This window comes from Martes martes, assembly GCF_963455335.1.
Source record: "Martes martes genome assembly, chromosome: 10".
Classification (NCBI taxonomy): Eukaryota; Metazoa; Chordata; class Mammalia; order Carnivora; family Mustelidae; genus Martes; species Martes martes.
Window position 1 is genome coordinate 50893884 of NC_137898.1, and position 22746 is coordinate 50916629.

The following is a 22746-nucleotide window of genomic DNA, read 5'->3' on the forward strand; positions in this document are numbered from 1 at the left end:
AGTAAGAGATGGGAGGTTATCATAGAAGACATATTGTTCTTGAAAATGAGAACATCATTCTACCCCAAGTATAATAATAATTACTTGATATGGAATACTTATATTTTATTGTTGGGGGTAGGTAGGAGTGTGAGTAGTCTAGAATTAGAAAGTAACCTGTATTTTGTGAGTACCCCTTAAGTGGTATAAACAAAGTAACTTAATATAAACAAAAGTGAAGTATAAATTATTTTTCTGTTGTCTTTAGAATACATTACAATAGATGCTCAAACAATATAATGTTATCTAAAACATCTTAGGATGTATGTTTAATTTCTAGTAACTTCTTATTGTAAATAATGAGTTAAAATTCAAATGTTCTATATAAATTGAGCTTTAGTGACAGCTCAGTGATTTGTAGGTGAATGCTTCACAAACTGTAGAAAATAATATTGTTCAGGGCCTAAAGACTCCTTTAGTATGTATTTAAATCTGGTTGTACCACATTAAAAATTTTTATAGAATTTTTTAAAGATTTATTTATTTATTTTGGAGAGAGAGCAAGAGAGCTTACAAGCCGTGGGGAGAGGCAGAGGGGGAGAGAGAGAGAAAGCAGACTCCCCACTGAGCACGGAACCTGCCGCAGGGCTCGATCTCACAACCCTGAGATTGTGACCTGAGCTGAAATCAAGAGTTGGACACCTAACTTACTGAGCCACCCAGGTGCCCTTATATTAAAATTTTTTAAATTAAAGTATGAATTTTTAAAAATTTGCCTGAAACCTCTTTTGCCTTAGTACCCTCACACGTAAAACCTGAGTGGAGGCAAGTCATGGCAAAGCAAGCACATGACCTTAATTGCAGTATTTAAAGGATGCTTGGCTATGATAGGTATCAGCTTTGGTGAAGCAAATTACTTTGTGCTGAATAGGGATTGTTTATTCATTCAAAAACAGAAGACTATAGAAGACGGTAGTTAACAAACAGTGCTTCTGACTCTTGCTGACTTAATTATAAGGTAGTGTTTCATCATCTCCTACATACTAGTTTTAGGCATTAGAAAACGCCTTCTTTGAATACCTTTCAAGTGAACACTAGTGCTTTACATGTCTCCAACTTTTGCCAGACAATTTGAATTACTGCTGTCCTCAGTCTCTCAGGGGCACAAAACAGAGCCAGGTCCAACAACATTTAAAAAAAAAAAAAGCAAAATTACGCAGCACCAAACGAAACTCCCAGGTGGAATATGTTCACTGCTTATTAACCATTTCTAACATGCTGAATGCCAAAAGGCAGTCTATGGAAATTTGCCTAGACTTGTCCATTAGTACTAATAGAGTTACAAAGAAAACAGATGAAGCACTGTTCTTAAATTAGAACTGCCTCATCATATAAAAAGCCATTGTTTATGCCAGTATGTCCAGGTGTCAGATGAATTATAAATGCTAGATCACTATTTCATAATAACAACATCTGGCAAATTTTTTGTTGCTTCTAAAAGAAATTGGCATAGTTCAAATGATATCATTACAGGATGCTTCCTTTTCTTAAAATAGTTGAACCAAATTCAAAAAGAAATACATCCAAAATACAAAATGAAATTTTTACCTAAAATTTATTTTTTAAAATATAATACCAGGGGACCAGACATGTATAATATGAACGAAAACATGAAGTATAAGAAAGCATCTCCTCTATGTCAACATTAGAGTAAATCTTTGAGTGTTTCTTAGAACTTTTTCATTATTTCCTACCTTGAGAAAAACAAGTAACAGTTATAACTTTGCTTTGAAGCTTATTCAAGTTGTAAATTGACTCGCTCTGGTCTGGCTGTGTGATACAGTCCTCCTCAAGGTTACCACAGGCCAGCACTGTGCTAGGTCCTATTCCAAAAAGAAAAACTATTCATCTCTTGAAGATACGAACTTTCCTTGTGAGCACATGTGTGAGAAGCTAAGCTGCCCTCACATGGTTTGGTTACTCCAAAATTTATCCATTAATATTGGCAAAATAACTGCAGTTAATGGGTTAATGGTATATTCAAAGTTTCTGTGTCTGCCCGCTTCCCATTCACTTGAAAACTGGCAGAAATTGACATAACCCAACATGTTTTATATCAAAGCAATTTTACATTTAAGTTTTTAATATTTTGAGCCCATAAAATAAATCTGTGTCTACATATCAGTCTTACTTACTAATTTTGTTCTTTAATAAATTATTTAACCTCTCTGTGCTTTGGTTTCTAGATAGATACATGGATAGGTAGATAGCTATCAGAAGGATCACAAATTTTATGTAAAGCGATCAGCACAGTAGAGACTGCACAGTTAATGTTTGTTAAATCTTTATCTTGAAATAATAAAAACGAACATTAGTTACCTGTTTTCTAGGCTGTGTCTGTGATACCCACAGTTTTTCCAATTTGATACCATTCTATATAGGGTCTCTTGTAGCTTAACATTTCTAGTTCTTGAGAGCAAAATCCAATGTTAACTTACTATATTTTATTCCCAAAATGTTGATCTTTCCTGGGACTTGAGTCATAGCTTATTTTATGGGCCTTTAAATTTTATAAAGTACTTAGTGACACATGGGCAAAAAATAAGACCCTATAAATTCATGTTCCTCCAAATTCCATTTTAGAGGCTCTTCTTATAAATAAGTAAAATTGGCAGGTCTCACTCCATAATGGAAAACAAAACTAAAATACCTCACATAGCTTTGTCTTTTAAATCTGTATATTTAAATTTCCTCAAACTCTAAATAGTATCTATTTCTTGAGAACCTACAGCTAACATCATTCTGTTTTAACAGTGAAAGACTAAATGCTTTTCCTCTAAGATCAGGAACAAGATGTGGATGTCTACTTCACCACTTCTTTTTTTTTTTTTTTTACGATTTATTTATTTATTTATTTGACAGACAGAGATCACAAGTAGGCAGAGAGGCAGGCAAAGAGAGAGAGGGAAGAAGGCTCCCCGCAGAGCAGAGAGCCCGATGCAAGGCTCGATCCCAGGACCCTGGGATCATGACCTGAGCCGAAGGCAGAGGCTTTAACCCACTGAGCCACCCAGGTGCCCCTACTTCACCACTTCTATTCAACATTGTACTAAATTAAGGTCCTAGCCATGCAATAAGGCAAGAAAATAATGATAATAAAGACATCCACATTAGAAAAGAAGTGAAATTATCTTTATTCACACACAACATGGTTGTCTGTGGAATCTACAAAAAACTACTAGAATAAGTGGATTTAGCAAAGCTACAGGATACCTGATCAGTATTCAAAAATCACTAGTATTTCCACATACTAGCAATGAATATTGGAAAATTAAAATGTAAAAATTATTATCTTTACAACAGTATCAAGAAACATGAAAGAAATCTAACAAAATATGTTAAAAGCCTAGACACTGAAAACTACAAAACATTACTGAAAGAAAGTAAAGCCCTAAATAAATCAAGAAATACCTCTTGTTTATGGGTCAGAGGATTCAATATTGTTGAAATGTCAGTCTCCCAGATTGATGGAAATATTCAGAGCAATCACAATCAAACTCCCAGGGGCTATTTTGTAGAAATTGGCAAGCTCATTCTAAAATCCATATGGAAATGCAAAGTATCTAGAATAGCCAAAACAGCTTTGAGGGGCACCTGGGTGGCTCAGTGAGTTAAGCCTCTGCCTTCGGCTCGGGTCATGATCTCAGGGTCCTGGGATCGAGCCCCTCATCGGGCTCTTTGCTTGGTGGGGAGCCTCCTTCCCCCACTCTCTCTGCCTGCCTCTCTGCCTACTTGTGATCTCTGTCTGTCAAATAAATAAAATTTTAAAATCTTTTAAAAAATTAAAAAAAAACAGCTTTGGAAAAGAACAAAACTTGGAAGACTAGCACTGTCTGATTTTATTATAAAGCTACAGTAATCAAGATTGTGTGATAATTGGTGTAAAGATAGGTCAGTGGAACAGAATAGAGTCCAGAAATAGTCCCACATTATATGTAATATGTGGAAAACTGATTTTAAATGAAGGTGAAAAAGCAATCAATAGAGAAAGGATAGTCTTTTCAACAAATAGTGCTAGACAATTGGATTTCCAGATGCAAAAACAAATAAAAAACCAACTTCAATCCAAATCTAGCACCAATATAAAAGTTAATTTAAAAGGGATCACAGACCTAAATATAAGACCTAACATTATACAGTTTCTAAAAGGAAACATAGGAAGATGGGGCACCTGGGTGACTCAGTTGTTAAGCATCTGCCTTCAGCTCAGGTCATGATCCCAGGGTCCTGGGGTTGAGCTCCGCATTGGGCTCCCTGTTCACGGTGGAATCTACTTCTCGCTCTCCCTGTGCCCCTCCCCTACAACCCTTACTACCCCTGCTTCTGTGCATGCATACTCACTTGTTTTCTCTCTCTCTCTCTCTCTCTCATGCATGTGCATGCAAAAACAAATAAAATCTTCAAAAAAAATTAAAATAAAAAATTAAAACTCAAAAATAAAAATACTAAAACAATAAAACAATACTTAACAGAAAGGGAAGGAAGCATGTGGATTGTGCTTTTTTGGAGACCGCTGTGGTATTTTATAGCAGAAGAATCTAGTGTCCCATTGATAAGGAGGAAAAAATGCCAATGAAGTAGACAAACTGAGTCCCTGGGAGATAGGACTAAATGGAGAAAGTATAATTTTTCTTTTTTACTGGAAATCTAAGCACCATATTTTGTCATACAAATACACTCAGGTCTTTGTCTCACATTATGGCAAGAAGACATTTCAGAAAACAGAATTGAGAGCCCAGAAATAAACCCACACATATATGGACAATTAATTTACAACAAAGGAGCCAAGAACATAAAATGGAGAAAGGACAGTCTTTAATAAATGGAAAAACTGGGCAGCTACATCCAAAAGAATGAAACTAGACTAGACCACTGTCTTATACCATACACAAAAATTAACTCAAAATGGATTAAAGACTTGAATGTAAGACCCAAAACTGTAAAATTCCTAGAAGATTCCAAAGGCAAGGGAAGCAAAAGCAAAAATAAACAAATGGGACTACATCAAACCAAAAAGCTTCTGCACAGTGAAGGAAACATCAAAATGAGAGGGCAACCTACTGAATGGGAGATGATACTTGCGAATCATCTATCTGTTAAGGGGTTAGTATCCACAATATATAAAGAACTCCTACAACTCAGTGATTTAAAATATATATATATATGGGCAGAGGATCTAAATAGGTATTTTTCCCATGTTCTTAATGTCAGATTCCAAATGTGGCTTTCTACATATTAATCAACCCAGCATTCAGGTCAGTCTGATTTTTTTTTTTTTTTTTTTTTTTTTTTGTCATGGAAGAAATCCTCACAAGCTTGTTTCTTAAACTGTGGCTAAAGAATTAAAAAAAAAAGGGGGGGGGCTTATATCTTCTTTTCTACTTCCAATAGACCTGATAATTAACTTCAGTTTAGGGGCAGATTGTTTTTTGACCTCAAGCAGTTAGCACCAGCAGGTACCCTTGTGGCATGCAGACACTCAGACACACACACAGTGCCCCCAAGTACTGACACCGTGATGCTATCTAAGCACCAATTACAGTTCAAGCAGGGTGAGTGCCAGTGGCCTTGAGAAGTGTCTAACCTTTCTAACATAATTGTAGGCTCCAGGATTTGTGGTGAGGCCCAGTCACTCTGTACAGTGGGCTATGAAAGTATTTTTCCACTTGTAGAGGAGTTTTGCTTCTAGTCCTAGCATATGATCTCCCTGAAATGCCTGTAAGTTCAACTTAAGGTCATATTCATTATTATTTCCATTCTACTTTACCTCATAAGTGGGTCTTCAAAATCATATACTTAAGCACATAAAGTGTCAGAATAGGGGCGCCTGGGAGGCTCAGTGGGTTAAAGCCTCTGCCTTCGGCTCAGGTCATGATCCCAGGGTCCTGGGATCGAGCCTTGCATCGGGCTCTCTGCTCAGCGGGGAGCCTGCTTCCTCCTCTCTCTCTGCCTGCTTCTCTACCTATTTGTGATCTCCGTCTGTCAGATAAATAAATAAAATCTTTAAAAAAAAAAAGTGTCAGAATAATCAAGGAAAGATACAGATATGTATGAGGCAGTGGTTTCTATGGAGACTGGTCATTGAGAGAACAGTTTTGTTATTTGGAGCTTTGTTTAATAAAAGTTTTTTTAAAAGTTTTTAGAACCTGTTATGGACTGGGTCCGTAGAAATAGCCCTAAACTTTTCTTCCCCTGTGACTAACAAGGTTTATTCCAACATCTATTGGGGCAAAGTTGTTCTTGGAGCTCACTCTCCTTGAGCACGTTGCAGATTCCTCCTCCCTGAGACTCTCAGATGGAAAGGAACCAAGTTCCATCCTGGGTCTGTCTCCTTCTGTCCTACCAGCCACAATCTGAGTCACCCCTCTCTATCATGTGCACACTGGCTGTTGGAGTGGTGCCATTGATTCCAAACCAGGAGCTTGGGCTAGAGTGCGTGCTGTTCTGAACCCTGAGATAGGACACACCACCTGGCTGTTCAGGGTCATGTCACAGTTGTCCCATGGAAAGCTGTCCCATCTTATGGAGAGCTGATGCAACAGGAACTGGCTGAGATCAGGGAAGCAGCTCCACAATATACAAGCCCACTGAATGAAAGTCACACTCTCTCTTAATATGTTTTCCTAAAATCCATTTTATTTTAATTACTTATGAGCTAAAATTTTAGTTCATTTTAAAAGCCAATAAGAAAATGTTGTAGGGAGAAAAAAATCTTTCATCACAGAAAACTAGGTTTCTAACCAGATGATAAACTTTGATAAATCAATGACACCCAGTTCATGTCTTTAAATTCTCACTGATCTATTAGGCAGTAACATCAACATATTACACACATGCCTGCTCACTTTGGCTGACCAAATGTAGGCCTACATTGCCAAGTTAAACATGGAGAGAAAAGGTGGCTTCTAGACAGCCTGCCTAACATGTTCATTTGAAACAGCTTTTAAGCAAATATAATTGTGATTGGATCTTATCTCAACCAAACAGAATTCTCTAATGGTCATGAGAGATTGAGCAATATAGAGGTGGGATTGCAAGGTGGAATGGAGTGTCACAAGGTCATCAGCCTACCTTCTGTGAACATAAGAAGGCTCCACAGAGTCTGCATACAGCTTGTCTAAAATACGCTGTAGCTCAGTGACCGTTCCAAGTTCTGCCTTGCTCCTGCTCTCCCATATCATGCCTTCATCCTTATTCCTATGTCCAGTGACCTCACTGCCTAACTTAATGATCACAAATTAAGTTAAAAGGCATAAGCTCTTCCCCTTTCCTTTGGCACTTGAACATCTCTTTCTTCTAATCTACTCTTCTATATCCCTTCTCATTTCCAAGCTATTTCCTATATCTGAGCCCTTAGCCTCATTCATTCTTGCTTTCCCAGGCCTTGCTCTCTTAGTTATCAGATCTTTTGCCACAATTTGTTTTCTCTCTACTGGCTTCTCCTGCATTGTCTTCAGACAGCCATATATTTCTTTTGTCCTGAAAAGATCTCTTGCTATACTCTAAACCACCATCTCCTCTTCTCATTCCTTTCACTACTGGTACTTCTCTGTACAACTTTTGTTTTATTACACACTACTATATACCACAAGTACCTGGAAAGCAAGTTATGACTTATGGTAATGTATGTCTGTTGAGAACCTAGCGCAGTATAAAGCAGTGACTGAGGCACAAACCTTGGGTTCAAATTTGGTCTCACTGGTTACTGTCAAATGACCTTGGGAAATTACATAATCTTACTCATCCTCAGCTTCTTTGTTTCTAAATGAGGAGGGGTGTGGGAATTATAATGCTTATCTTCAGAGGCTCTGAATAGGGATTTTTCCAAAAAAGACATACAGACAGCCAATGAGTATTATGAGAAAGTGTTCAACATCACTAATATCAGGAAAATGAGTAATCAAAACCACAATGAGATATCACCACACATCTATTAGGATGGCTAGTATCATGAAGACAAGAGGTAACAAGTATTGGCAAGATACAGAGAAAAGGGAGCCCTTGTGCATAGTTGGTGGGAATGTAGATTAGTGTAGCCACTGGAAAAGTAGTTCCTCAAAAAATTGAAAACGGAATGACCTTATGATCCAGCAATCCCACTTCTGGGTACGCATCCAAGGGAGTGAATTTGGTATCTCAAGGAGGTAGCTATACTCCTGTATTCACTGCAACATTCTTCACACTAGCCAACATATAGAAACAACCTAAGTGACTATCTATAGATGGACAAAGAAAATGTTTTATACACACACACACACACACACACACACACACAATGGAATATTATTCAGCCATGAGAGGGGAAAATAAAAAGGAAATCTTGCCATTTGCAACAATGTGGCTGGACCTTGAAGGCATTATGCTAAGTGAAATAATTCAGAAAAGAATAAATTCAGTACGATCTCATTTATATGTGGAATCTAAAAAAGCCAAGCTCATAGAGACAGTAAAATGGTGGTTGCCAGAGACTGGGGGTTGGAGGAAATGTGGAGATACCTGTCAAGGGGTACAAACTTCTAGTTGTAAGAAGAGTAAGTTCTGGGAACCCAATGTACAGCCTGATGACTGTAGTTAACAATTCTGTATTATTTACTTGAAAGTTGCTAAGAGACGGGATGTTAAATGTTCTCACTAAGAAAGAAGCTTATGAATTTATGTGAGGGGATAGAGGTGTTAACTAATCCTATTGTAGTAATCATTTCGTAATAGATAATGTGTATCAAGTCATCACATTGTATACCGTAAATTGACCATGTTATATGTCAGTCATATCTCAATAAAGCCAGGAAAGAGTAATGCCTATTTTATAATGTTGTTATGGAGATTAAATGAAATTATGTCTATAAAAATCCCTAGCATGGTGTCTGGCATATAGTAGGTACTGAGAATGCCTGGTTCCCTTCCCACCTCCACTCATGGTAGGGGCTCAGTTGATTGACCACACGGTCTCCCACAGATTTCAGGTCACTATTCAGTGGCATAGCATCCAGTTTTTGTTAAGTTTGATTTTTATTCTTTTCTTTGTCGTGTATGTTTCAGGTTCACAACCAATATCCAACGGAGTTTGAATTCAATCTCTATTACTTAAAGTTCTTGGCTTTCCACTATGTGTCTAATCGCTTTAAAACATTTCTCCTGGATTCAGACTATGAAAGATTAGAGCATGGTATGTGTTTGCACTCCCTTGTTCCATCTTTTTTGTTAGTTTTGTGTGTTTTTAATTAAAATTTCTAGTAACATACTACCCCCAAGTGTGGCAAGGTCATTTTAGGGTTTTACCCTGAACTACAAAAGTAGAATAGATAGGAGTGAGTGCCCAAATTCTCAGATTATGTGCTGTGCTAACTCTTAGGGACTACAAGTGGTCATCCCTATAGCAAAGGTGAAATCTGCTTACTAGTTTAACATCTCAAAGTGGTATCACTGTTTAAAGAGAACATTTTACTTAGTTTTTCCATCCCTGGTATACTCACTGTAGTAGGGAAAGCTCCTGCTTTTGGAGGCAGTGTGAATAGCAGGAAAGGCCATGGGCTCCGGAGCAAATAGATCAGGGTTCAGTTCCAGTATTTCCAGTACCAGCTGAGCACTTTGGACAAGTTAGGTGCCTTTCTGAGTTTCCTCAGTGTCCTCATCTCTAAAAATGATGACAATAATAGCACCTACCCCTTTGGCCATGATGATCACATGAGGAAATAGTTATAAATTTCTTAGAACAGTTTTTAGCTTTTAATAATCATTCATTGAATTTTAGATATCCCCATCATTATTATAATTTTTAATAGTAGTAATACTTGTAAAGAGTAGATTTTGAAAGTTAGCCTCTATGAAAACATTCCCTACAGGGATTTTACATTCTTACATTCGTTGTTGTTTTAGGGAGAAGGGAAGGGATGATACACAGGATCTTGTTAAGAAAACAGTAAAGGAAAAAAAAAAATAGCTATTTCCAATATATGTACCTGGATATTCATAAAGAGTACTCTTCTACTGGCTAAAAATATTTACTGATGTGTCCTCAATTTAAAAAATGGAATCTGAAAATGTTACAGTTCCCGTGATGCTATTAGGTGGTCTAGTAGGGTGTTTCACACTTTTGGTAAAGGAGACAGCACTGGTTCTTATTTATACTCCAGACCTTTTTTGACTCATAGAATTGTCATTCCACACGTCATAATCAGAGACGAATTTCTTACATTGGACGTTGGAGTCCCTTAGAGAACTGTTAAAATGACTAGTATCTGGGACCCATCCTCAGAGATTCTGATTTAAGTGGTCCGAAGCAAGACCTAATAAGCACTGGGATTTTTTTTTTTTTTAAGATTTTATTTACTTATTAGAGAGATAGAGAGAGACCACAAGTAGGCAGAGCAGCAGGCAGAGGAAGAGGGAGAAGCAAGCTCTCCACCGAGCAGGGAGCCCGATGTGGGGCTCGATCCCAGGACTCTGGGATTGTGACCCGAGCCAAAGGCAGCCGCTTAACCAACTGAGCCACCCAGGTGCCCCAGCACTGGGATTTTTTAAAGCCCTTGATTTTTCTGATGTGTGCCCAGGGTTGAGAGCTACCACACTGGGCTCTGCGGGTAAAAGTTAGACAAGAAACAATAGTAAGTCTTGGAGGCCTCTTGTAGGATTTTGTGCAGCCTTTGGATTGAAACATCTTTTCTGATCAACTGGTAAAATGCTTGACTTTTGACTGTCATTTCATTCAAAGCAAGACAGCAGTGCTAAGAGAGGCATCCTTCCTGGCCCTTTGAAGAAGTACCCTCCTTCCTCACCCTTACACATCTTCTCTGTTAAAACGAAAGTGAGCTTCTGTGAGTGGCAGATTGAGGGTTTGATAGGTATAGAATAAGATCAGAAAAAGCCTGAAGCACCCCCCCCCACCTTTGGCTTTTGTTAAGTCACCCAAAGATACAGACCACACCCTTCTATCATCCAAAGTCTCCATGACCACGATTTGCAGTATACATAAACTATTTAAACAAGAAGAAACTTTAAACAGCTTCATAATGAACAGCTGGCAACTGGAAAAAGAAACCTAAAATTATGTTTTTAACCAAACTTCATCACATCAACTAGAAGTCCTTCCCTTTTCTCCTGAAAAATGTGTAGAATGACGCCTCGCGTGGAGCTCTTTGAATCTAGACATAGACGTAGGATGTGGATTAAAAGAAGGTCATGATGTGCTGCTAAATACTTAGGAAAACCTTATCAGATATTTTCCTTCCATTTGGGTTTGTTTCCCTATAGCAGTAAGTTCGTTCCTGTCTTTAGCTTTGCAGTGACCTCCTAAGGTTTCTGCACATACATTGCTGTTTTGAGACCCATAAGATAGAGTTCACTTTTCATCTGCTACATGCATCATAGTTTTAGGCAAACTGTTGATTTATTTGACTTTTGTGTATTGGGTTTGTTTGTGTTTGTTTGTTTTTTTATTTACAGGAACTTTGTTTGATGATAAAGGAGACAAGCATGCCAAAAAAGGAATTTGTATTTGGGAGTGTATTGATAGAATGCACAAGAGGAGTCCCATTTTCTTTAATTATTTATATTCACCAGTAGAAATAGAGGTATAGTAAGAAAGTATTTATTTTTCATTTTCTGAATGTTTAGTATTAAAGTTTTCCTTACTTTTTTTTTTAAATTTAATTTCTTTTCATTGTAACAGAATTCATTGTTTATGCACCACACCCAGTGTTCCATGCAATACGTACCCACCATAATACCCACCACCAGGCTCCCCCAACCCCCCACTCCCCACCCCTTCAAAACCCTCAGATTGTTTTTCAGAGTCCATAGTCTCTCATGGTTTATCTCCCCCTCCAATTTCCCTCAACTCCCTTCTCCTCTCCATCTCCCCACATCCTCCGTGTTGTTACTTTTAAGTATATATAAGCTGTTTAAGCTTTTTATAAACATTGGACTAGGAAGCTATCAAAAATACCAGAAGCTATTTAAAAGTTTGATACACCATGGGTTTGGGTAATGATGGAATGGAAACTGTTCTTATATTCTTGACCATAAAAATTAGGAGCTGGACCCCCAAACCTAGAAAGGGTAACTTAAAGAAAGTCAAAGCAAGGCAACTTTCCACAGGATGAAAGACCAAACAAAACTTGAAACTGCAACTGGTTATCTAAGCTGAAAAAAAAGGTCTAAAATACTTTGGGAAAGATTTCTTTAAAGTCCCCTTACACCAAAGCCATGGGAAGCAGGGATGTTTGGAGCCCAGCCCAAGAAGCATGACATCTCAGGGGCAACCATGCTGTGTGATGCACGTCTGTACGAAGTAAGCTCTGGAATGGGACAGGCTGGTGTGATGAGCAGGACCACCTTCCTCAGGGGCAAGAAGGCCCTTGTCCTTGGCTCCATACTTAGGACCCCACTCTGGCCCTTCTCCAACAACCCCTTCCTCATAAGATGCAGAACGCAAAAAACCCAAGTGTTTGTGCTTAGATACTCCTTCTTTATCTAAACCATGCTCTGTTACCCCAAAATTTCTTACCCAAATCCAAGTTACTAACAGGACTACTTCCAGTCTGTCTCCCAAGCCAGTACATGTGCCCTTCAGCCCCATGCGTGCCTAAGAAGTAGCTGTTTGGCAGGGAGTAAACAGGGTTTAGCCTTGTGGGTTGGAGTATATATACACATTCATAAAAGACCTTCACAATATAGGACCGAGCCAGAGTGAGAGGAGCAGGAACTTAGGCTAAGGAGTCTGGTTGCTGGGCCCAGCTTCTCCAGTGCTACCACTGTCTGGTGTAGAATTCTAAAGAGTCCAAGCTCTCTCATTTTGAGCGTGGTCTTGCAGGTCATTAGGAAGTTTTATTTATCAAGGTAGGAGGAGAGACATTTTATTTAATAGTTTATCTTGATGTATAACATTTAAATATTTAGAATGTGGTATTGAACATCCATTCATGCTCTTGCCCTAGACCCTGCAGATGTTAGGGGCCAGCCTGCCTGTGCACTTGAGGTACTTTGAGGTCAAGATGAAACTATATTTCAGAATTCTCTTTGAACAGGCCCTGAAGCCCAATGTAAATGTCTCCAGCCTCAAGAAGTGGGATTACTACATAGAGGAAACCCTTTCCACAGGGCCTTCATATGACTGGGTGATGCTAACTCCCAAGCAGTTCCCCTGTGAGGACTCTGAAGCAGCTGGAGGAGCTGGGCCCCAGAGCCAAAGGAGAACGGTGTGGCCATGCTATGACGATGTCAGCTATGCTCAGCCTGATGCACTCACCAGCCTCTTCAGTGTAAGTCAGACCCACGGAGACATGCATGTAGGGTACCTGAGGCCTCAGGAACCAGGTTAAGAAATTGGCTCTCAGACTTCTAGACATGGCTTTCCTCCCTCTGGGCTAGTGTTCTACGTGGCACCCCCAGAGGGTGAGGAAACTGAATTTGCTCCCCAGCAACAGCAGGGGATCAGACTCAACTACTGGAAAAGAGTTAAAAAAGTAAGTTTTCCAGCATTATGAGGAAGCAATCAAGCAAATGGAGCAATTTGCAGCTTCCCAGCTGTTTTAGCTACCCAGCAGCCTGAGTCAGTCCTGGGTTATGGCTTTTGTGGGTGCTTTGCTTCCTCTGGTCAGAAGTGTGGGTAGTTGATGGCCTGATGGGCGTGCTGCCAACCGTCTTCTCCAGGGAATATTCTGGAGTGAAACAGTCCCAGTAGTAGCCACCCTGATGAGAGCAGCAGCCCGGAGGAAAGGGTTTGAGCCCTGATCTGGACCAAACAGTTCCTGAAGAGTCTTCGTCCCTTCTTGTGACCCGTGAGGCATAGGTGTGCTGCAGGGAAGGCGCTGTCACAGGGCAGCTGCTCTGCTCACTGGCATCCCTCTCCAAAGGAAATTCCGTTCTTGGGCAGTTCTTGGCTCATTTTTTCCACATCCGGTTTTAAATCATCAGAGGTGGGGGTTCCTCTGTCAAGAACAGACCTCCACCTTGCTGTTAGGGTTTGGACACCAGCCCAGTGCTTGACCTTTTGCTGTGGCCATCAGATTTCCTGCGGGGTAGCCAGAGATGAAGGTGTACCTTTGCCACAGTACGTCACACCAGCTAGAGCTCCCACCCCTGTTCCTGCCTTGAGAGACCTCTGAGGTCACCAACTTTCTCTGCCTTCTAGCCGTGGTGTTCATCGGGCCCAGTACAGAGATTTGGCTCTGGGGGCACATTCTGATCTCTATGAAATTCTTAGTGTCAGAAAACTCCTTTTAATTACTTCACAGGAAATTGAAAAATTGGAGCATAAATTGAACCAAACCCCTGAGAAGTGGCAGCAGCTGTGGGAAAGAGTAACAGTGGACCTTAAGGAAGAACCCAGAGCAGACCATGTGAGTTGCTAAAAGCCTGTGAGGAGTTACTTCTGAGCTTTCTGAGCGTGCTTGGTCAGGTGGGGCCTGCTGCCGCAGGTAACCCAGGTGGGCTTATGGCCAGAGGGTGGGGTCATGCCCTGGAGGTCCAGGGCAGAAGGTTCCAAGTGACTGAATACTTCCTGAGTGTCTCACTTTACCACAGTGACATAAGACTTGTGTTTCAGGGCCCCGTACCCAGGGAAAATTACTGGGTTCTTTTCTATCTGCGCCTCTGTGGTTTCAGCTGATTTTCTACCACATGAGTGGGGAGGGGAACACCAGGACCATCTTTCCTTCAGAGAAATAGCCAGAGAAAAGAAAATATTTTTAAAAGACAAATTATGGTACTTTCTCTTGCTCGCACCCCCTTTTCTGTTTCTGAATTAAGAAACATTTATCATAACAATATTTTAAAAACACACACTGTTTTCTGTTTTTCACAGCCCCTCTTCTATTTTTTTTTTTTAAAGAATTTATTTATTTATTTGGCAGAGAGAGATCACAAGTAGACAGAGAGAGAGAGAGAGAGAGAGAGGAGGAAGCAGGCTCCCTGCCGAGCAGAGAGCCCGATGCGGGACTTGATCCCAGGACCCTGAGATCATGACCTGAGCCGAAGGCAGAGGCCTAACCCGCTGAGCCACCCAGGTGCCCCCCCTCTTCTATTTTTTACTTCAGCTTTTATCAGGCATGGAATAGTTGCAAGAGACCGTGCTGAGCCCCACCCACACTTTAGTGTCCTCTGCAGCCCACAGGGAGAGGGTGGCGTCCCTGCTTACATGCAAGGGGACAGGCACAGAGATCACACACCTCATATTTGATAGAGCCACCATCAAACCCACTTCAGACTGGCTCCAGATGCAACAGAAGGGAGGTCAGGACAGCTGTGGGTGTTCTGAAAAGGACTTCACATGTCACAGAGGGACAGGGAGAGTGGGGCACAGAAGAAAGCCTCTAGCTTGCTGAGAAGGGGACCTCCAGGCACTCACTCTTGCCTTCAGATGGCCCCAGGCAGGTGGTGTCTGACTTTAATTCTCAAAAGCTTTATTCTTTAATTCTCAGAAGAATATTCTCAGAAGAATAAAACCATTTCTTGATATTTTTTCTGATTATGAGAGATGTATTTATTCTTTTAAGTAAGATAATACACAGATAGTTATAAGCAGAGGATAAAAATCACCTACAATTTATAGCCTAGAAATAAATTGCTAATTGTCAAACTTATTGTATCATTGTAAACACACATAGAAAGGGATTTACTATGCATACTGTTTTAAAACCAGCTTTCTGGAGCGCCTGGGTGGCTCAGTAGTTAAGCATCTGCCTTCAGCTCAGGTTGTGATCCCGGCATCCTGGGCTGTAGTCCTGCATCGGGCTCCCTGCTTAGCAGGGAATCTGCTTCTCCCTCTCCCTCTGCCATTCCCCCTGCTTGTGCTCTCTCTCTCTCTCTCTGACAAATAAATAAATAAGATCTTTTAAAAAAATATATGAGGCATACATGACCTTCCATTTGTCACTACATATGTCAGCACAGCAGTTCTATTGGCTGCCTAGAATTCCACTGTACGGAAATACCATTTTATTAACCAGTCCCCTAATGATAAACATTTACATTGTTTCTGTTTTTTTATTATCATAACTCCAGGATAAACATCTTTGTATGTGTATTGTTTTAATTGCTCCTTGAGTTATTCAGTTTTCTCCTTGAGATAAATTTTTTAAAATGAAATTACTGGATGAGTTGCTCAATAAAATCTTTATAAGGCTTTCCTAGCTCTTTTTTTTCTTTAACTTAAAATGCAAATTTATCATCTTACAGTTTGGGGGGGTTTATTTTTTTTTTAATCAAAATATGGTTCTTTTTCAGCTGCAGAGACACCCTTCAGGCTCCCCAGGAATTGTGTCTACCAACCTGACCTCCTGTCAGAAGAGGTCTCTGCTGCACCTCCCAGACAGCAGCGTGGGCCAGGAGCACAGCGCCGGCATCTCCCCGTCCAATGGCGTGGACCGCAGAGCAGCCACGCTGTACAGCCAGTATGCGTCCAGGAATGATGAGAACAGGTGGGCGTGCTGAGCCGCTGGGCCTGGGCAGGACAGCCTTCTGTAACCTTGAGATGGATTTGCTTTCATTCTTCGTTTCTGTTGTAAATGTGTCAGATGGCTCGTTGAAGAGGAGAAGTCAAAATTACAACTAAAATAACGCCAAGAGGTTATGGTGATTTGTGGTTGAGTCCTGGTTATTATTATCTCATGCCTGTCAGATTGTTTGAGAGCGTATGTGTTAGTCAGCACTTTTTCAGTGGCGGACATCAGAAGTTCAGCTCACGCTAGCTTAAGCAAAAAGGAATTTACTGGCGTGCCTGGGTGGCTCAGTGGGTTAAAGCCTCTGCCTTTGGCTCAGGTCATGATCCCAGGGTCCTGGGATCGAGCCCCGCATCGGGCTCCCTGCTCAGCGGGGAGCCTGCTTCCCCCCACCTCTCTCTCTCTCTCTGCCTGCCTCTCTGCCTACTTGTGATCTCTATCAAATAAATAAATAAATAATTTTTTTTTTTTTTTTTTTTAAGGCATTTACTCACAGACACTGGGAAAGCCAAGGATGTGCCAGTTTCTCACAATTTTCTTCAGGCTTCTGTTCATTTGCTGGCTCTGTTTTCCTCTAGTGGTTGCATCATTCCCAACATGGCACAAAAGATGGCTATTGAGAGCTCCAAACCTTACAAGTTTGGTAATTCCAGCAGAAAGAAGCAGTCTTTTCCCCAAAGGTCTAGTAAAAAAGATTCTGGAGAGAATTCTGATTGGCTTTTTTTTTTACCATCAAGGGAAAGAGAGACTTGACAAAAACAACAGACATCCCCTTCATAGCACTTTTTTTTTTTTTAAGATTTTATTTATTTATTTGACAGATAGAGATCACGTAGGCAGAGAGGCAGGCAAAGAGAGAGGAGGAAGCAGGCTCCCCGCTGAGCAGAGAGCCCGATGCGGGGCTCGATCCCAAGACCCTGGGACCATGACCTGAGCTGAAAGCAGAGGCTTTAACCCACTGAGCCACCCAAGCGCCCCTCCTTCATAGTACTTTTTAAATGAAAAACCAAAATTAACTGCCCTGTCATCATTTCTTCTAGGTCCTTCGAGGGAACGCTTTACAAAAGAGGGGCTCTGCTGAAAGGTTGGAAACCCCGTTGGTTTGTGTTGGATGTAACAAAACATCAGGTAATAATACTCTCAAAGCCTACAGAAAATCACTTCTCTCTAGGCTAGACTGTGGCCTCATTCTACCTTAGAACTGACCAGTCAGCCTGGAGGCAGAGAACCCATTTTGTTTCTCAACACGTTCATCTCTAAAATGGAGTCTGTTGAGGGGCACTTGTGTGACTTAGTTAAGCATCCAGCTCTTGATCTCACTCAGGTCTTTATCTCAGGGTTGTGACTTTAAGCCCCACGTTGAGCTCCATGCTGGACATGGGGCCTACTTTAAGATACGATAAGATGTATAAAATAAAATAAAAAATAAAGGCTGTTGAGAAAGATAAAAACTGGTACCCCTATACAGTGTTCTGTAGGACCTGCACCTAGAAGACCATCCACATAAAGATCTTAGGTGGGGACCACATTTCCCTCTGCTCAGGGCATTTCATAAAAGTTACAGAATCTTTGTGGAAGAATATAGAGAATTTATTTACAAATATGCAATGGAAGCCCTTTAGGGTAGGTTGTACTTTAACATAACAATGTCTCTGAAATCATAAAGAATACACTGTGGAGACAAGTTCCATTAAACCACTAAATATAACACAGGACAGTGTCATAATTTTTCCATTATTTATAATTACACCAAATTATACTTGCATTCTTACCAACTTTTGGATTTCTTGAACACAAAACGTACAGTTTTCCATTTTCGACTTACTTCTACCCATGCCTGACTAGAGAAACAGAGGTAAGTATGAGGCCAGGGTGTAGTGACAGAGGCACTAGACACTTCTCTGCTGTATAAGTTACAGAGTGATACCCAGTCCTGGCACATAATAACCACTCAATCAAATGTTGAGCTAGTTTTTCAAAAATCATTTTATATCTACATGCTGTCTGGCAACTTATATTTTTATATAATGTAATTGAACATATTTTCCTACCAGTTCATAAAGATCTTCCTTATCATTTTTGAAAAGTTATAGTATTCCATATTACTGATATAATTAACCAACCATCATTTAATTAACAAATACCCCCATTGAAAGACAGATAAATCTCTTCTGTTTTTAGCTAATAAAAATAGTGCTGAAGGAAACCTCTTTCTCTGTCTCTCTGCATGCTTAAGGGAGTGTTTCTGCAGAGGTGAGGACACATCAATAGGCATAAACATTTTAAAATTGAGTTGCTGTTGCCAAATTTAGTCCAAAAGGTTTCTAACAAATTATATCCCCACTAACAATGTTTGAGAATACTTAGTGCCTTACAATCAACCTGAATATTATCAGCCATTTTTAATATTTCTTAATCTAAGTGAAAAGTGAAATCTTACTGATTACATTACCTTTCTTCCATCACCGAGGTTGCGCATCTTTTCAGATGTTTATAGGTCATTTGTATTTCTTCTGTGACTTGCCCATTAAGCTTTTTAAAATCATTTTTCTACTAGATTATTTATCTTTTTCTTACCAATTTCTAGGAATTCTGTACATATTCTAAACAACCTCTTTTTTATATGTTACATATATTTTTTACAAGTGTTAGTTGACATTTAATTTTATTTTTAATATGTAATATTTTTATGCATTCAGATTTCAAAAAAAAATTAAGTCTTTTTCCTCCTTTCTGTCAGCCACCAAGAAGCAAGCAATGTTTTTATTTTCTTATTTATTCTTTTAGGCATAGGTTAGCAAGATACAGAGGAAGGTATTCAAATACATTTTGAAAAGCCATGCCATTTTCCCTTTCTGTGTGTCTTATATCCCATCTGTATCCTTTTGGTTCCAGCTACGATACTATGACTCAGGTGAGGACACAAACTGTAAAGGCCACATCGATCTGGCTGAAGTAGAAATGGTCATCCCTGTTGGCCCCAGCATGGGAGCCCCAAAGCACACGAGTGACAAGGCTTTCTTTGATGTAAGTTGATCTTACTTGTCTTTTTCTCACTCTATCTGTACATGACTCCTTACAATCCATCTATCTACAAGAATTATGGGGCCTCAGAGCAATTGATGGAGACAGCAGATAGGTTACAGATCCCCTGGCTATGGGAATTGCTACAGAATTTGAATTCAGCACTCAATGCCCAAATCTGACCTCTCCCAGCTGTTCAAATGTCTCAAAAAGGCTGCATATTACTTTGCATAAAGGACTTCTTCAGCGGGTATCCAGCCACATATGGAGGAAGATGAATTCCCTGTTAAATATTGTTAGTTATTTTACTCACCACCTACTGTCAAGAACAGATGCTACTTCCCTTTGGATCCAGCGGTCTTCATGCTTGACCATCCATAAAAATTGTCCATAGTCATACATAATGACTGTTTGCCCTAACATCTTCAGCAGCCCTTAGGTGAGCCTTGGGGCATTTTATGGGCCACACGATGGGGTTCTTACCTAGTTCCCATAGCCAAGCAGGGCTTCATAAAGAGCACAGTCATACTCGAGGGCTCTGTTCTGGCTATGAAGCCATTTCCCTGAGTCTGGGCTTCCAGAGTGGCCCCAGCTGAAGCCTTTAGAGAAAGGGATGGAAAGAGGACAGGAAAGGCAACTTCCTCATGGTGTAGATGATTCTCAGGCTTCACAGAGGAGCACAGGAAGCTTCTGTGGCACCTTTGCTGCATCTGTGCAGTGCATGCGAGAGGCCAGAGACTCCACAGCCCTTCCTGACCCTCCTTCTTAGTCAAGGAAGGCCCCAGGAAAATGCGAAGTTAGACTCTCCTAGCATGTCTCCTTTTCTGCCAGTGCCCTTCTGTTAACATCTGCAGTGACTCTGGGGACCAAAAACACAAAGTGACCGTCAAGGCAATGACAGTATGGTAGTGGAGGGGAGAGAGAACATAGAGGTTCTGGGGTGGCATGGGAAGGGAAGTTCACTGGGATTGATTCACACACTTGCCCAAAGCCATAGAACAGGCCTGCCCTTCATCTGTGCTTCTCGTCTTTCGGTTTTGTAGCTCAAGACCAGCAAACGTGTGTATAACTTCTGTGCCCAGGATGGACAGAGTGCCCAGCAGTGGATGGACAGGATTCAGAGCTGTATCTCTGATGCCTGATGTCCCTGGTCAACCCAAGCAGAAGAGGGAGGAAGGACTCAAGCTGTCAGATAGGACAAAGTGCATGAATCCTTGAGGAGCTGACAGCTTCCAGTTTGGTTCTAAAGAGTCATCCCAGGCCTGAAGTTCTCCTGCCCAGTCTTACCCAGTGCCCTCTTTGAGCAGTTGCTATGTCTGCTTAGCCTGATTGAATGCATCCCAGAGGGCTGGCCAAGAGCCCCAGGCACTCCCTGTGTCTTGCACTAGGTTGTTCTAACAGGGTCTTAGTGGTTAGGGACCAGAAGAATGCTTCCTGAGCCAACTGTCACCCATCCCCTAGGCAAAATGGCTACCACTTACTTGACTCCTTCTTGATGAAACTAGATCCTTTTTGTTACCAAGGTCATAATTTCCTTGGATAGCTTTCTGACAAGCAAAAATCAAAACTCTCCAAGATGATCTTATATTCTGTCTGGAACAGGTTTCCCAGCAGAATAGTTCCTACTCTTACTGCCTGACCTTAGAGATGCTCAGTTCTCTGGTGCTGCCTAAAGGTGCTTCCATAACCCCTGCTTGGCCACTGGGGATCACACAAGAACCTCAGTGCTCAGTGGCAGGCAAAGGGGGCGCACACAGGATTCTCTTGAAGGAAAAAGATGGCAGGGAATGATGCAACAATGACCAGGCCAATGCAGGAAAATATTTCTTCCAAAACACTGAATTTTCTAGGCCAAAGGTGCCCTGAGGATCCAGGACTTTGTGTTCCTATGTATTCTTCTGCTCCCTGACAGCTTCTTACACGAAATAACATGCAAAAAGCCGAATGCACTAACTCACAAAATAAACCCTTGCACTGAACTCTTAATGAAGTGAAGATGTTGCAAAGACAGAAGCCAGCTGTCCATGAGCACAGCACACCTGTGACAGGCTGTGTAGACAGCAGACGCACGGTGGCATGATCAGATGCCCAAACAGCACTTCTGCACATGAAGAGTAAGCACGGTCGGTAGATTTTCTTTACTTTTGATAATATTGTCTTTTGTTCAGCTGAAGATCTGAGGAATGCTGTGTGTTCCCCGCCAGCGGCAACAGCGAGATCCCTGCTCACAGGCGCTGTGGCCGGCTGGAGTCAGAGGTAGCTAGAGCGTCATTTTGAAATGTTAATATGTTAAATACCAAACTAATATTTCAAAAATATGTATATATGATTTCTATATCCTTGTTTTTCAGATAGCCTACTTATAATTTAATATAAAATTAACTGATTCATGCATAAGATTTCAGTCATAAAAATAGTTCCCTTTTTAAAAGATAAAAAACCACTTTGTCTTTGTAGATTACAAATAAATCAGATTTTCAAATTTAAAATTATCTACACACTAGGAAATAGAACTGTGTTAATATATAAGAAATTGGGGAAAAATAAGAATGAAGGATTTTTCTATCATTTTCATTTTATAAATTGCCACCTGTGAAAATGATTTTTGCACATTATTTGTATTTTTTCTTTGTATATGAAATAATTTTTGTACTTTGTAAAATATGGAGCCCATTGTACCTTCAGCTATTTGAGACTGTGCACAGTGCTTCTTTTATAACTGGATTCTTTTAACTTTCGTAAAGGTGTTCCATGCCTTACAGTCACTAACCACCTTGAATTAAATTTATTTCTTAAGAAAAAGCATCCTCATTTGCTGTGAAATAAAACTCACTGTGTAGTGCATACCGCTCAGAAGGCAACATCCAGGATGTACGTATGAGACTAAAAATTCAAGGGTGGAACAGCCCATTTCGTGCCTTGCTTAGGTGGTCACTAGACACTGGACATGCTGGCATGAGCTTCTGGGCTCTAGACACACAGCCGCTGAGTTTAGGTAAGAGGCCGGAAGCCACTCTTCCCACCCTGTGCCTCTCATGGCTGTGTGAAATTGGTGGAGTCCTTTTCGTCTTCTGGGTCACAGGTTTACCACCTATGTATGGTATGTGGCAGTTAGTGAGAATTTTAGGCAGGAACAACTGAACTGGAGTCAGATGGCTGGCTTTTCTGTTTCAGGAAATCGTTAAAACAGCACAAATGAAGGATCGGTGATTTCCATTCTGGGCAACGTTTCTTCTGGTTGAAC

At 40.5% G+C, this 22746-nt stretch overlaps 1 protein-coding gene across 2 annotated transcripts in view; it reads left to right on the forward strand.

The window, feature by feature from the left end:
- Positions 1 to 22296, forward strand: part of SBF2 (SET binding factor 2) — a 463869-nt gene extending 441573 nt beyond the window's left edge. For both annotated transcript variants that reach the window (XM_080816668.1, XM_080816669.1), the window contains 8 exons: positions 9079 to 9205; positions 11482 to 11609; positions 13065 to 13298; positions 14274 to 14378; positions 16264 to 16457; positions 17519 to 17606; positions 19374 to 19505; positions 20546 to 22296. In XM_080816668.1, the coding sequence (XP_080672794.1) occupies positions 9079 to 9205; positions 11482 to 11609; positions 13065 to 13298; positions 14274 to 14378; positions 16264 to 16457; positions 17519 to 17606; positions 19374 to 19505; positions 20546 to 20644 (1107 nt within the window). In that variant the 3' untranslated portion in view covers positions 20645 to 22296. The remainder of the gene's footprint in view (positions 1 to 9078; positions 9206 to 11481; positions 11610 to 13064; positions 13299 to 14273; positions 14379 to 16263; positions 16458 to 17518; positions 17607 to 19373; positions 19506 to 20545) is intronic.
- The last annotated feature ends 450 nt before the right edge of the window (positions 22297 to 22746 follow it).